The sequence below is a fragment of the Erpetoichthys calabaricus genome, chromosome 16 (assembly GCF_900747795.2).
Source record: "Erpetoichthys calabaricus chromosome 16, fErpCal1.3, whole genome shotgun sequence".
NCBI lineage: Eukaryota > Metazoa > Chordata > Cladistia > Polypteriformes > Polypteridae > Erpetoichthys > Erpetoichthys calabaricus.
The window spans coordinates 65,845,045-65,861,689 of NC_041409.2; the positions used below are offsets into that span (position 1 = coordinate 65,845,045).

The following is a 16,645-nucleotide window of genomic DNA, read 5'->3' on the forward strand; positions in this document are numbered from 1 at the left end:
CAGGGAAAAAACCAAGACAAACATTACAGTCCACATTGCACTATAGAATAACTCTGACAATGAGGGAGTGTCGAGGTGAATCTATGTCAGTTGGAGTCTCTGGGTCTTCTTTACTTTGCTTGAAGAGGATTCTGAGGTAAGGTATGCACAACGGCTGCGGCATTATAAATTCATTACTATACGCATTTATATACCCATCCATTTACTGAACTCACAGGTTTAGAGGTAGCAGGACAGGGAACAATCTCCTGTGCCACATACTATTTATGGATTTTTAAAAAGCAGTTATCAGTATTGCACATTAATGAAATAACACCTGTCCACTTATTTAAATACGGTAGAACCTTGGATTGTGAGCATAATTCGTTCTGGAAACGTGCTTGTAATCCAAAGCACTCGTATTATCAAAGCAAATTTCCCCATAAGAAATAATGGAAACTCAGATGATTAGTTCCACAACCCAAAACTATTCATATAAAAATGATTAATACAAAATATAAAGTAAAAATACATAAAACAAATTAACCTGCACTTTACCTTTGAAAATAATTGTGGCTGGTGTGAGGGGGACAAGAGAGGAGGAGGAGGAGGGTTATTGTGTAGGACAACTTTCACTCTATCTAACGGAATCCCTGCTATCTGTTGATTCACTGGAATCTTCTTTTTTATGCGACTTTAACAAGGAACCTATCCAATGACAGTTGCTTTTGCCTGAAGAGTCACAACACTTGGACACAAAATTAAAAAATGCTTTACGCACTGTAAGGTTTCTAAACTCTTTTGGGATTCCACCCAACGGGACGACACGCGGAAGAGCGTCCCGAAGCAACCGCAGGCTCCCAGCACTGTAGCAGATCACCGTAAAAGTGAATCCGAAAAGATTGCGGACATGATAGGAGTGCCTGCCGTTGATGGGTGATACAATGAACATTATAAATGTGCAGAGCACAGTATTACTTGGCCACTAACCTGGCCGTGACCCTGCCTGACTGCTGTGTCTCTGTATAGGAGAGTGGTAGATCCCGCTATAATAAATAACTGTGCTGTCCCTGTTTCAAGCTGAATAAAGCTGGTGTTGCTAAAGTACTGAAAGTCAGCTTTGTGTTTCGGGGTGCAAGACAGGGACTCACACGTCACAGCACACACGTGGTCACAATGCTATAGTAAACAGTATTCACTTGTACAGTTGTTGACTATATGAGTGAGGCACACCGACTGAGACCAAGAATGGGAGACAATGACCCACAGACCCGCAGCGAGAGAGAGAGAAGAACCATCAGCTCAGTTGTGATGACGTGATGTTCGTCAGACAAAGTGTAGACATACTACTCGTATTGCAAGACCTTGCTCGTTTATCAAGTTAAAATTTATAAAAAATTTTAGCTCGTCTTACAAAACATTCACAGACCAAGTTACTCGCAATCCAAGGTTTTACTGTACTGCCTTTTTCAACTTTCAACAGCTTTTCTTACAGTAGGAGCCACAAGGAAGCAGCCAGCCCTAAATTAGTTACTAGTCTGTCTCCGAATACACACGCATCCAACTCACCCACTCACTCAAATTGAGTTAGCATGGGTACAACAATTACCCAGACATTCGTACCTTTAGGATATTGGAAGGAATCAATTACAATGGGAAGACCCATGAAAACCCCAGAAGAACATGAATGATCTACACAAGACTGTGACCTGCCTAGTAATTCTTGGAGCTAAGGTGGTAGCAGCAGTGACAGCCACTCTTCTGAAGTGCAGCCCTATAAAATTACAGTAAAAAGTCCATTAATTCTGTAAGTAAATACAAAAGCTTACAATAGTTTAACATTTTATTTTGGACATGAATATAACTTGCATTCCATACCAATTTGTTTCACTTGTAAATATTAATGTGGTGCCGTATAAGTATTTTGATATTATTAGTTGCAATCCATTTACAATTTACTAGACTCCATCAGTTCTAGTGACTCTAAAATTAAGGCCGTGCAAAGGTGCTCACAGAAAAAGCACAAAGACACCTCTTCCGTGGGATTGTGCCTTTTATATACAGTAAGTTATAAGGTGTCCATGATGTCCCACATATTAAGGACAACTAAATTAGTTACACCCATTTCAGAATGACCCCTTGCATACATAAAAACAGTAATACAGGACTAGCATTGGGACTCAGCCACTGGTGGAACATGCTGCTGTAGTTTTCAGTCTGGACGCCCTTCAGTCACATGGGAGTTGTACTTATTTGCATCTTAGGATCTGTGACCAAAGAAGATACGTGTCAGTCTCATTCACTGTTGAGCCTAACTGCTCAAGCTGTGCCAGGCGACGGTGCTGAAGAAAGGATGGCATTTGATGTCACACACACCTCCTCCTCCTGAGCCCAAGCGATGTCTGGAGTCAAACTGTAAAAGCTGTAAATGGGACAGGGATTACTGAACTTGCACATGCCATCTAAAAAATACATACAATATTGTGGTCCAGTTTGTGTTTCAGCTCATTAGATTTGTCTGTTTAAGGGTCAAGCCAATCTGTTCTTGTTTTTATAATAAAGAATGTTTAAGATACTACAATGTAAAGGAAGAAAGCAGGCTGTAATACAGTAGGCTTTATTATACAGTACAACCCAATCTATTCTTCCTGTCTGCTAGCTTTGTCACAGTTGAGTGACAAGCAGCAAGAGAGATTGTTGTGGCTTTTTGGAATTTATTAAAATAGCAGTATTATTGCTCATGTAAGAACAGACTTTACTCCCTCCTGAATGGAGGGGTCACAAAATGGTGTACTTTTTTCACCACCCTTAGAGACAGTCTGTAAACTTTAACAACGTAATGAGCTAAAGGAACATTTGTTTCCTTTCAGTGCAACTACAGAAGCTACTTGAATACAGTGGAGCATCCTCAGGAGCCATGGTTTGAATGCCGGCTGTAACTCCTCTAAACAGAACACAGAAAAGGAAACGCTTCACATTTATGTCCTGAACACGGTCAGAAAAGAAAATTCAGATGATTCTGAATTACATTTTGAAGAGAGTAGCTAATGCAGGTAAAGAGTGAGCAGGAGTGGAACTATCTACTGGTCAATGGGGTCACAATATTTAATATTAATGCAATACAACTTGAGAGAATGCTCCCCTCAACCACTCTGCTCAAATTCACTGTAAACAAATATGGTCATCCTCCACTAAACAACAACTTTCATTAAAAAAACAATGTCAGTAAAGGTGAAAGTGGAAAACGTACATGATTGACTGTTCTAAATTATTTACAAGGACAAGAAGAAGAGTGACTGTTTCCTCAAATGAAAGACCCTTTTTCACAAATCCTTCTGCTTCTCACCAGCTGCACATTGGGTGATTTACCCAAATCACCTCTGGGTCTTCTTATACTGAAAACAGGCATGGCAGGAGTGTTGTGTTCGTTGGTTCCCCTTTTTAGAATGATGGCTATCCCAGATTTTTGTGAGATGGCTTGAATGGCTGACTCTCAAATGTCCTTGTTTAGTAGCAAAGAACAAAATAAATAAATAAAATACATACAGTACTTATATCCATTATCTGTATGTGTACTTTCTCATAATGTGGTGCAGTGTCACACACGTTCTAAAAAGTGTCACACACAGCTATAAGGACCAAATGAAGGTAATTCCACACCAGGCTAGGGGGGGGTGCGCTAACTCTTTCTCTTTTATCCCTGCAGACCAATCACAGGAAATTCTGCCTGATTCCAGCTACTATGACATCACTTCCGGGTCCGGCTATGAAGACGTCACGAAAATTAAAGTACCACTGTTGAATTATGTAGTGCTGAGGTGTCACCCGTGGCACGGCTGCACTCGGGTCCTAATTTGGGATCCTGAAGTGGTTTGTTGTGTGGCAATCGACTGTATCAGTATCAGTCAAAGAAAATATCATCACAGTTGTAAAGAAGGAAAAAGACTTAACATGGCTGTATCAAAGTTCAAATGCCCCAACCAAGTTCCCTTTTATAGTACAAAAATGACATGCCAATGGAATAAAAAGAACATCTCTGATATAGCACTATTCTATTACTACATATATATATATAGAATATATAGATATGCTCTAGAGAGGAGAGGAATGAAAGTCAGTAGGAACAAGACAGAATACATGTGTGTAAATGACAGGGAGGTCAGTGGAATGGTGAGGATGCAGGGAGTAGAGCTGGCGAAGGTGGATGAGTTTAAATACTTGGGATCAACAGTACAGAGTAATGGGGATTGTGGAAGAGAGGTGAGGGAGAGCGTGAAGGCAGGGAGAAATGGGTGGAGAAGAGTGTCAGGAGTGATTTGTGACAGACATATCAGCAAGAGTGAAAGTGAAGGTCTACAGGACGGTAGTGAGACCAGCTATGTTATATGGGTTGGAGACGGTGGCACTGACCAGAAAGCAGGAGACAGAGCTGGAGGTGGCAGAGTTAAAGATGCTAAGATTTGCACTGGGTGTGACGAGGATGGACAGGAATAGAAATGAGGACATTAGAGGATCAGCTCAAGTTGGACGGTTGGGAGACAAAGTCAGAGAGGCAAGATTGCGTTGGTTTGGACATGTGCAGAGGAGAGATGCTGAGTATATTGGGAGAAGGATGTTAAAGATAGAGCTGCCAGGGAAGAGGAAAAGAGGAAGGCCTAAGAGAAGGTTTATGGATGTGGTTAGAGAGGACATGCAGGTGATGGGTGAAACAGAGCAGGATGCACAGGACAGAAAGATATGGAAGAAGATGATCCGCTGCGGCGACCCCTAATGGGAGCAGCCGAAAGAAGAAGGTGCTCACTTTTATAAATTCTTGTGGGAAGAAAAACAATTTTGCATTTTACTTTTGAAAAATTCTGTGATATCTGTTATTTGCTTAGTTATCATCTTTGCATTGGTAGTAAAGGTGGTATTAGGTAGCAAAGTCAAAATGTTAGTTTTGGTCCATCACTACTATCTTGTGACAAAGAAGTGAAGTAATAATATGTGCCTGTAAATGTATCAAAAATCAGCCAGGGCTTAGATAAATTAAAGAAAATAACAACAGTATTTACTATCAAAAATGTAAGTTTACAACGTGGGGAAAATAAACCTTAAAATCATAGGAAAACTTTAATTCCATTTAAAACAAATGTCTAAAGAACATAAATTTAAGCTTTTTTACAACTGCCAGGTTTACTGCTAGTATTCTACTTCTTCATGTGACGGGTTGAGCCTTCTTGAATGGAAATTAGATTAGATAAACTTTATTAATCCCAAGGAGAAATTTGATGCATAGAGCAGCAGAAAAATGAAAAAGCAAGGATACAGCCTTACAGGATAGATAATACAACTGGTTAATCAATAAGTAAATAAATATAATAGTAAACTTAACAAGTACGTTGGGTGTGCGGTTGCAGACAAATACTTTCATTGCATGCTTCCCTATCCTGAGGGAATGAGAGTTTTTAGTGTATGTGAATGAATAATCTCTGCCAGTATCGACATTTTATGCAAAAGTCATTTGAACCCATCCTTGACTCACCTTCCTTGAGACCTAAAGGAAAAAGCAAAAAGAAGAACCAGGCTTGTAAGAATCGCAGTTACTTAAGTCTCAATCTCAGTAAGTAATGGAGTGGGTGGGTGTGTTGTGGCAGAGGAAGGAGTGTATCATTATGTAGAAGGCTAAAGCAGGGCTGCTCAAGTTAAATGTTGGAGGTGCTGTTGTTACTACAAGTTTTTATTCCATCCGAATTGTTTAGCCAATCCTTACTAAAAACTGCCCTTGATTAATTTTATGATTTTTTTTTTTTTTTTTAACTGATTTCATACTGCCTCATCAGGTCATTCTTATATTGTAAACTAGCGAGCTTACTCCCTGCTCACTTCGCTTGCCAGCCACTTTGCATCTCTGCCGCTCGTGTTGTGAAGAGGGGGGCTGAACGCACCCAAGGAGACGCAGTCACTCCTCCTAAACGGTGATACATTGGGAAAAAAATAGTTTTTTTTTTTACCTCCTTTTTGCTCGATCAGCTGCTGGATTGCTGCTGCCATGCTGCATGATCTGCATTTCACGCAGCGCTTCGAACATTTAAAAGCCTGTACAGCAGATATCCTACTCTTTGTCTTTTATTTCCGGCCCGGGGCATGGTTAAATCTATTGGCAAAAAGTCTTGTCTCGCGGGATGTGAGTTCTTGATATTTTAGTTTATAATTTAAAAACGGAATAAGAATCTGAAAATCTAACAACATCACATTAATGTTCGTTAAATTCTGAATAGATTGATACCAAACATATATATGTAGGTTTTTAAATAAGCCTGATTGAAAGCGTGACAAAAAAGTGACATAAAATCATTGCACTTTTAAGCTTAGCATTTTATATTATATTATATATATATATATATATATATATATATATATATATATATATATATATATATATATATATATTAAATAAATAAATAAATAAATAAATAGAGAGTAGATTTATCAACTAAATGCTTTTTGGCCCAGGGCAGATTAGTAATTCTCAGTCTTTCACTTTTTTAACCTTCCATTTTATGCCAAATATTTTAAATAAATGGATATTTAATACTGAACACGCACAGATGCAAAACCGATTATGATATGTGGCAAAGTGTTAGTTCCTCTTTACTTTCATTTCATTGTTAACTGACAGCTGGCTAAGACAAAAAAACAGCAGCTAAAAGAAGGAATTAGGAGTTCTAAAATCATAAGCAAAATGAAGCACAAAAATGTTGCTTGAGCAATAAGTTTTTCATCAGTAACAACTGCCTGATAATTAAACAAATGGGTTTTTAACCTCCAGGACTGTACTTGAGCACCTCAGACTGGAGAACGCGGTGTGCAAAATATGACTTATGTACATAATGTTGAACAAGTTGTCCTGCCATGGGGACCTTTGCTCATTCCATGTACAGTATATAAAAGCAAATAAAATCACCATGCTCAGTGGAGTAGATAGGCAGTAGCTTTATGGATTTAGCCTCCCTGAAATGATTAATATAAAAAAAGCAATTGATCATTAAACCCTCCCTCATCCCAAGAAAGCCATTTTTATCAAAAGTGTTGAAGAGACCCACTTCTTTGACCAATCTACATAATAAAGTAACAGAAAGATATGTCCATTTTGTTAATAAAAAAAATATATCTTTCAGACCACAAACAAAAAGATGACACACACAATTGTTCCATGTCAGCCTTCACTGAAGTTTCGATAGGTCTCACCTCAGTTAGTAGGGATGCAGCAGAGGTACTCAAGTAGTCAGGCAGACAGAGCTGGGTATGTGGTAAGATTCCTGAGGGGTGGCACTGCTTCAGGCTCTGCATATTTAGGAGGGGTGGAATGTTAGACACAAAACTCAATCAACATACTGTAGAAATATACAACATGTATTTAAGCAGATTTGAGAAATTACCAACATGGAGCCCCACCCTAGAGTCTGCAAAGTATAACTTAATACTAATAGGTCTTCTCTGGTCACAAGAGTGGCAAAATATACTTTTTTTAGTTCAAGAAAAATGTTTTTTTAAACCAGCGGTTCTCAAACTGTGGGTAACTGAAGTAACAAAAAAGGGGGTGCGAATGTTGCCATATGTGGCGTAATTTCGCTATTTGTAGGAAAATTTTAAACTTGTAGCGGTGTATCGGCAGCAAAAAATATAGGAATAAATTTTATTAGGGTTTCAAAAAAACGTTAGGGGGCGCGATTAAAACTGTCATGAAAACTCGGGTCACAAATACTTAAAGGTTGAGAAACGCTGTTTTAAACTATAAAGCATATCAAATCACTTCTCCTTACTATTGTGACATGTATAATAAGTGAGTCTACACATTCACTCATGGTAAGTACTTTAACCTTTTCTATAATTAAGGCACAAGCACCCAATGTCTACTTAAATGCCAAATTTTTAATTATAAGTATTATAATTTACTGCTAAACCATTTTGGAAAAAAAATCTCATTTCAATTGCTACTTGTCAAGCTTCAGTTCAATATTCACTGTATGATGGATTTAAAACATGATGGAGCATTACCACATGAGGTACCATCAAATATTAACTACTTTATATTTTAATGAAAGGAAGGCATATTTATTACATTTTTAATTGGCACAGAACAATCAAATAAAGAACAATTATAACAAAAGCTGTGACTTGTGGTTCAGGAGCAGCACCTAAATATTACACAGTCTATAATCAAAAGAACATAATTTACTGATATCCAGCATTTACCACATAAATCGACAAACCACAGAATAATTATCAAAGAAGTGATCACTAAATATAATAACAGAATGTTGCACAAAATAACTAAATATTGCAAATTAAAATAAAACATTTATTTGCAGATAGTCAGCACTTAACTCTTCTACCACAATAGGATACAATAAAATCTTAAAATGACTCTAAACAGCAGAAGCCTTACATAATACTTTCTTTACTGACATCTCTACTTCTTCTTAACTCTCAATGTGGTCTTTACACATTTTTTTGTCAAGGAACAGCAGAATGTCAACCTTTGCTGGTTTCAAACATGAAAGTTGACACTTGACTACATCATTTAGGGCCCTGCACTAAACAGTCTCTTTGATGGCGAAGTCGTGGCCGGTATGCACAAGAAGTTGTGAGTCAGTTTGTTCAGCATCGGAAAGTGAACATTGTGTACTAAGAGAATTAAAGCTATGCAACAAGCAGTGCACACTATGGTCCACAGTCAAGTGAAACAAAAATACAAATTTATTTACCAAAACTATTTCTCACACATTTCTCTAGTGATTTTGAAATGGGCCAACATTAAAATGAAATAGAGAACTGTGCTGTCCTCTCAGTTTCATCACTGCTGTATTGATTCTCCACCTCCCAGCCTGTCAAAGTTGAAAATATTGTTGCTTTAATATAAATTATATGAATCTGAAAAGCAAATTCCACATTCCTTCAGCTCCACAGCAAACCCACTCATCTTTTTCTTTTTTCCATCCCAGTGCAAGACCTTGCCTTCCTGGGGCCCTAAACAAAATTCTGTTTGGGCGCACACCACATTGTTTCTGACTCGTCTCTTGTGCTGGCCAGCATTGGCTGTGTTTCACACCCTGTCTATAGGAGTGGGCTCTGTGCTGATACAGGCTCTACTAACAAAACCTTATTATTATTCCTGTTAAAGGACCCCAAAGTACATTAGGGAAAGGATCTGTCACTTCACATTTCAGGAAAGGAGTGGAAGGCAGCCAGGCACAGAATACACTCAAGCAATATGTGCAAAGTACTCAATCATTCAACTTAAAATCTTTCATCAAGCACATCTATCTCATTTAAAATTGTCCAAAATGTTCCCAGGACAAAATTCGACCTTCAAGTTCCAGCCTTGCTAGGCCACATGTTCTGGGCATGCACCAAATTAACATTTTGGACAAAAATCTTTGCATGTCTATCAGACAGCCTCAGTGTCACAATCACTCCAAACACATTAACAGCGGTGTTTGGTGGACTTCCAGATGGGCTTAAAGTGGAGAAAGAAAAAACAAACTGTAACTACCTTTACTACACTCCTAGCACACAGATCTTGCTCAACTGGAAGAATCCCACCCTACTTTTAAGTCAGCGGGTAACTGATGTTCTGTACTACTTGAAACTAGGAAAAATCAAATTCCCACTTAGATGATCTGTTCAAAACATTTTTTAAAGCATGGCAGGATCTAATTAATAACATGTTAGAATAAGCTTCCACTTTGGGTAAAAGGGTACCCTTCCTTTCTTGTTTACTTTTATAGGATGGCTCCGGATGTAACTTTCATTACATTTTAGTTGGGAAGCCACTCGGATTCGAGCGCCATACACAAATAAAATAAACTGAATTTTAGAAACTTGTTTCATTGCTCAAAAAATGTGAGACATATTCGACTAACCATTTTCATATGCCAGTTTCTACAGTCCACGGTCTCCTTCCGCGTGTCTCTTGAATGTATACCCAGAACTCACCCGGCACGCTTCGGCTCCGCGCCTTTTTTAAGCTACGCGCGGTCACTCGGGCGATCGATCTCTCTCTCTCTCTCTCTCTCTCTCTCTCTCTCTCTCTCTCTCTCTCTGTGTGAGCTGGGAAATGTAGTTTTTTCAAGTCTCCCAGGAGTCAGTGCCAGTCAGACTTCAGTACGCGGCCACCTTGGAATCCGCCGAAACGGTGAGGAGAGTTGCCTCCTTCTGAACAGAAGCGACAGCAGCACTCTTGGCCAATGAATGAATTAAAATCATTTTTCTCCCATCACAACAAAGCTCATGGGGTATGTAGGCCTACCACGCAAAAAAATTGGCAAAATATTCTTTAAATCTAATAAGATCCAAACAATTGAAGTGTAGATGGTGCAGAATAACTAGTTTATTGATTAATTCAGTCTTAAAGGGAGGCATACCCTAAGTGTCAGTTTCAGCAAGTTCAAGCAAGAAAATCAGTGTGGTGTAGATTTTTTTTTATATATGTGGAAAACATCAACGTGTTTTTTTTGTTGAGGGGCGGCATATGTAACAGTGCAGATACAGTATGATTAATTGACAATTAATTATTTCAGCCTAAGAGGATGGTGCACCCGAAGTGTCAGTTTCAGTGAGTTCAGTATACAGCGAGCCTTGTTTGGGACCTGTGTGTGTCTCACTCCACTCACTGAGGCTGATTTATAATAATGTTTGTATATATTAAGCAAACCCCATCTTAGAAATTTCACAGTAGTACCTCATGTCAGCACATTGTTTAAAGCAGGGGTCTCCAGCTCCAGTCCTGGAGAGCTATTGTGGCTGCTGGTTTTCATTCTAACCCTTTTCTTAATTAGTGACCAGCTTTTGCTGCTAATTAACTCTTTGCCTTAATTTTTTATTGATGCACAACTTAAGTCTCAGGCCCCTTAATTATTTCTTTTTTCCTTAAATAGCAAACAATATTAAGACACAAAATGAACCAACACATAAACAACAACCTGCATCTGTCACATGATAACTGAAAATAAAGAAAGGTGAAGGCCTCAGTAATGTTGATCTGCTCAGGTCCACAAAACATTTTGACAGTGCTCTTAAAAAAGAAAATCAACAGTTTTGGAAATGTCTGCCATGGCAGAATGAGTGCCATGGAATTAAATAACGGGTTTAATTAGCAACGAGAATTGGCTTCAAATTAAGAAACTGAAAGAAGGTTGGAGTTTGAGGCCCCAACTTAGTTGGTCATCTTTTGGTTCACTTTACATCAAATTTATGTTTAGGTGCCATTTAAGGAAAAAATAATCAATTCAGCGGTCAGAGTCCATTAAAATAAAGGGAAATAGTTAATTTGCAGAAAAAACTAGGCACTAATTAATAAGAAAAGAATTAGAATGAAAACTTGCAGCCACAGTAGCTCTCCAGGACTGAAGTTGAAGACCCCTGGTTTAAAAATTCACAGTCCAGGCTTAAAAAGTATGTGAGCTGTTGTATTTAGTAACTGCTAGAACTGCCTTTAGCAGTAGTATCCTTCAGCAAGCATTTCCTGTAGCTGCTGATCATACTTGTATGATTTTAAGATGGAATTTAAAACTACTCCTCCTTATCAAACTGTTCAATTTCATTTAATATTTCTAAGATTGCTTACATGGACCGCTCTCTTAAGGTCATACCCCAGCTGTCCCGACATTGTCCAGTTAAAATGTCTTTATGCAGTTTTGAATTGATTGTTCCCCCAGTGATATCAAGTGGTTTAGGCCCTAAGACAGGAAAGCAGCCACAAACTTGATGCTTCCTCATTGTGCTTCACAGGTGCAATGAGGTTTTGATGTTGGTGTGTTTTGTTTTTTTTTTCACCAACAAATATAGTAATTTGCATTTCTACACATCATGGTCTCAGTAGTGTTGTCTACAATCCAGATAATCTTTTGAAAACCTCTGGGGTGTTCTTCCATGAACAATTCTTGTTCAGTTTTTTTGCTTATAGTTGACACTTGAAACAGAATCTTTGTTAAGTGTAGATGTTTACTGCAGATGCTTTGCTGTTATTTAAGGGTTCTTTTTCACCTCCTTCTGTATTGTATAGTGGGCCCTCACCATGACCTTCATGAGACTCTTACTCCTATGGCGAGTAGAAACTGTGCTGAATTTCCTCCATTGTAGGCAAGTTGGCTTACTGTGGATTGATAAATACCCAAACACTTAGAAAAGCTTCTGGCTAATACAGTGGAGCACTTTAAACAAAAAACTGCTAAAAACTCATTATTTTAACATGGCTTTCTCATAGTTTAATTTTAGTTTAATCCTGATACTCTGTATATGCATTTAATTATCATTATCATTCATGGTGACTCCATAATCTGTACTAACCCCTACTTTCTCTTCTGTTCTTTTTCTGGTTTTCTGTGGTGGCGATTTGTGCCACCACCACCCGATCAAATCACCGTGATGCCTCTACATTGATCCACATGACTGTCATCATCAAGTTCTTCCATATGAATCCTGAATACAATGAGGACTGATTGAGGTAATTCATGTTAGGTAGACTGCCTAGAGGGGGCTGGGTGGTCTCGTGGCCTCAGAACCCCAGCAGATTTTGTTTTTTTCTCCAGCCCTCTGGGGTATTTTTTTTTTTTTCTGTCCTCCCTGGCCATCGGGCCTTACTTTTATTCTTTGTTAATTAATATTGCCTAATTTTATTTTTTAACATAATGTGTCTTTTTTCTCTTTCTTCATCCTGTAAAGCACTTTGAGCTACATCATTTGTATAAAAATGTGCTATAGAAATAAATGTTGTTGTTGTTGTACATTTCCCAGTTTTATGCATCTCTACAAATGTTCATTTTCTAAGGTGCTCAAATATATCTTTTGATTGGGGTTAGGGTTCACATGAACAGTGTTCTGTCAGAAGGAAAAAACAGGAAAAAAATTCTCAGAGGGCCTGAAGAAAACTTTAACAGACTAGCTGGGCCACAGCACTGGGAATCCCACCTGCTTTTTTAACCCCAAATTTCCCTGGTACCAAAAACTGGCTAAAATGGTTTGGAAGGTGGATGAAGTGAAAAGATACATGCAAAGGTCAAAACTGGGAGAGAAAATCCCAGGGATCAAAACCAGAAACAAAAATCCCAAATCAAAGTCAAAAGTCAGAGCCTGTTACCAAAGGATGCAGAAATAGAGAAAATCGCATGAAGTCTTGAGGCGTTATACCCAATCTCGGATGACTGGGAAATGCACAGTGCTGACCTATTACTTTGTCACAGCACCGATGTCACAGTTTGTGCCATTCAGGGTCACTTCCTTAGCGACACTATGGTAATTGTAAACTGTACACCTTTGAAAAACAAAACCATGCCGAAACAAGATGTCAAAGTATTTTAACTGATCTTTCATAAATACAAATCAAGCAGCACTTATCACCATTGGTTATGCGATGTGTCAGAAGCCATAATAAGAATGAAAAGGACCAAACAAACACAATCTTAATATAACAAAAAGGGTCACGACAAACTCACCCTTCTTGGGAAGAGCAGACTCTGCTTGTAACCGAATCTGAATGTTTAATAGGGCAGGACATCTCTAACCCACATTTCTAGTCTCATCTCACCGATTGGACTAACTGACTCCCCTTTGGTTTTTGAGAATTGTTTGTTCTAGAGGTGCACATATCTTTTTCATCTTGGACTGTGAATATTTTAACATCATGTTCAGTATTGACAAGTACAAATGTGTGTGTGTTGTTAATTTAAACAGATTGTATTTATGTATAGCTGTGGTTTAGTTAATGGTCAGACCACATTTTTTGAACAGTAAATGCAGAAATCCAGGCAATTCCAAAGATTCATGAATGTTTTCTTGTAACTGACTGAGAGGCTTTTCCATTGACCTCTGCAGAGCTTTCAGTGTTATGTTTAGCTAATCAATGTTCAAATTGCCTATATAAGCAGTTAGGCAAAATTCCGATTACAGATTACAGTACAGTACAGTACTTATAGTTTGAATAGATAATATTAGAATAACAGATATTTTCCATTTCATTTTGACTAATTAAAATTGCATTTCAGATATCTAAACCTGCTTTTTGATTACTTCAATTCAGATAGATTTGTTAGATCTATAATTCAATTTTTGACTTGCTAAAATACGTACATTCATGAGAATTCTGTACCCTCAAATGTGATCTTTTACCTAAATACTTTAATGACTCAGAATGTTAAGTTATGAAATATATCTACAAGACATAAAGCAATAAATTTGTATGCCGAGCATAAGTTGTAGACAAATGATGTTAATCACCCTGCTACTTCAAGCAGCAATGCTCTTAATACAGGAGACTGAATGCAATATGTCCCATAATTGTCTCAGCCAAAGAGATAAAATGCTTAAAATTGACCTTATTGCATCTTGTTAGATTTAACTTCTCAGTGTAACTCTGTATGTTTGATGTTTGTGATAACAACATTTTCCCAGCTCTTATGACTATCTGTACATTTTCATTCTTGGTTGTATATCCCATGCCCGGTTATTGTCCCTGTGGATTTTGAATGTTCACCCAGTGGGTCTTTGTAGGTTTATCTCAAGGTACTTCCACATTTCCAGTGATATTCATGTTAGGTCAATTGTTGTTTCCAATTGGCTCTGTGGGACTGTGTATGTGCTGACTCATAGCCAAGGCTGGTTCCTGTCATTCTACTAGGAAAGATGGTGGCATCACACAACCCTGAACTGTAATAAGTAGGTTTGAAAATGCATGTAACATTATGTAATATTCCTTGACCACAACAGCTGAATTCCTCTTTTGACACCTGCCAGGTAAGGGTAAATACAAGATTGCTGGTAAAAATCTGCCAGCCCTTGTCTTTACATCCTCTAGCAGATATTCTACAGTATTAACCATTGGATTTAAGTCTGATCCAAAACCACCGAATGCACGACTCATTTTCATTCCTAGTCTATAATAACTAGTGCTTGTTCTGTTTGTGTGCTCTCCTGTTCCATAACCTAAGGTGTTTATTCTGCTACTGATTCAGATTTTACTGTGCCAACAATAACCCAACCTTTTCATCTTCAAACTCTGCCATAGATATTCTTGTTTCCCTATAAGAACTGCCATAAATGTAAAAAAAAAAAATAATTTTAACAATAACTGAACAAAGCTACTATCATAATTTTGAAAGACAGACAGCTTTTGGATCCATATACACATAACTAAAATGGTAGAAATGATTATCAAGAAATTTTAAAAAAGTCACACATCTTTCAAGTGGTAAAGTGAGTGTGATTTGTTAGTGTGGATTATTTGATTGGCTTTACCAGGTGTTATTTACCATTCCTGTAAGAAGCTCATATAAGACAGCACCAAGACTCCACCAATCACAGGCTTCGGTAACTTCGGTGGCCCCCCCAATCTCTGGAATAAAGAATTGAGAAAGAGAATTGTAATAAATCAAGTTTTAGATGGCAGCATATTTCTCGGGCACAGATCATTTGCTCTGACTGTTTCATCTGACCCATTACATATGTGTTTTACCACTAATTTATTTTTTTATCCCGTCGTGTTAACAGCAAAGAAAAAACAATGGAACTATAAATGGAGCATAATACTAGGGAAGCATCTTGAGGTCAAAAGATACACAATGTCTGAACAAACTTATCAAGAAAGCCTAACCCTGGACATGCTGGAAGCTGTTGTTGAGAAGAGAATAGTGGAAATATTGGATGGCTTTAAGAAAAATCCCCTCTGTCCCCTCCAGGAGCACCTATAGCCATAGACTCATTCCTCTAAAGCAGTGTTTCCCATACTCGGTCCTGGGGACTCCCTGTGGCTGCAGGTTTTTGTTCCAACCAGCTTCTGTTTTTAATTGGACTCCTGGGCTAATTAAGTGTTGTGTTATTTCCCAAGTTCTGTGTTTTGGGAACAATATAGAAATTAGAAAACTAAGTTTGGTAAAATATACAGTGCATCTGGAAAGTATTCACAGCGCATCACTTTTTCCACATTTTGTTATGTTACAGCCTTATTCCAAAATGGATTAAATTAATTTTTTCCTCAGAATTCTACACACAACACCCCATAATGACAAAGTGAAAAAAGTTTACTTGAGGTTTTTGCAAATTTATTAAAAATAAAAAAACTGAGAAATCCCATGTACATAAGTATTCACAGCCTTTGCTCAATACTTTGTCGATGCACCTTTGGCAGTAATTACAGCCTCAAGTCTTTTTGAATATGATGCCACAAGCTTGGCACACCTATCCTTGGCCAGTTTCGCCCATTCCTCTTTGCAGCACCTCTATAGCTCTATCAGGTTGGATGGGAAGCATCGGTGCACAGCCATTTTAAGATCTCTCCAGAGATGTTCAATCGGATTCAAGTCTGGGCTCTGGCTGGGCCACTCAAGGACATTCACAGAGTTGTCCTGAAGCCACTCCTTTGATTTCTTGGCTGTGTGCTTAGGGTCGTTGTGCTGCTGAAAGATGAACCGTCGCCCCAGTCTGAGGTCAAGAGCGCTCTGGAGCAGGTTTTCATCCAGGATGTCTCTGTACATTGCTGCAGTCATCTTTCCCTTTATCCTGATTAGTCTCCCAGTCCCTGCCGCTGAAAAACATCCCCACAGCATGATGCTGCCACCACCATGCTTCACTGTAAGGATGGTATTGGCCTGGTGATGAGCGGTGTCTGGTTTCCTCCAAACGTGACGCC

At 38.3% G+C, this 16,645-nt stretch overlaps 1 protein-coding gene across 4 annotated transcripts in view; it reads right to left on the minus strand.

Annotated features, from left to right (window-relative positions):
* Positions 1-1,804: 1,804 nt before the first annotated feature.
* Positions 1,805-16,645, minus strand: part of rps6kl1 (ribosomal protein S6 kinase-like 1) — a 44,875-nt gene continuing 30,034 nt past the window's right edge. For 3 of the 4 annotated variants that reach the window (XM_051919974.1, XM_051919975.1, XM_051919973.1), the window contains 3 exons: positions 15,270-15,352; positions 7,210-7,305; positions 1,805-2,401 (listed from right to left, as the gene is read on the minus strand). In XM_051919974.1, coding sequence (XP_051775934.1) covers positions 2,291-2,401; positions 7,210-7,305; positions 15,270-15,352 — 290 coding nt within the window. In that variant the 3' untranslated portion in view covers positions 1,805-2,290. Of the gene's footprint in view, positions 2,402-7,209; positions 7,306-15,255; positions 15,353-16,645 lie in introns of those variants that run through there. The other variant, XM_051919976.1, reaches the window with a different exon arrangement.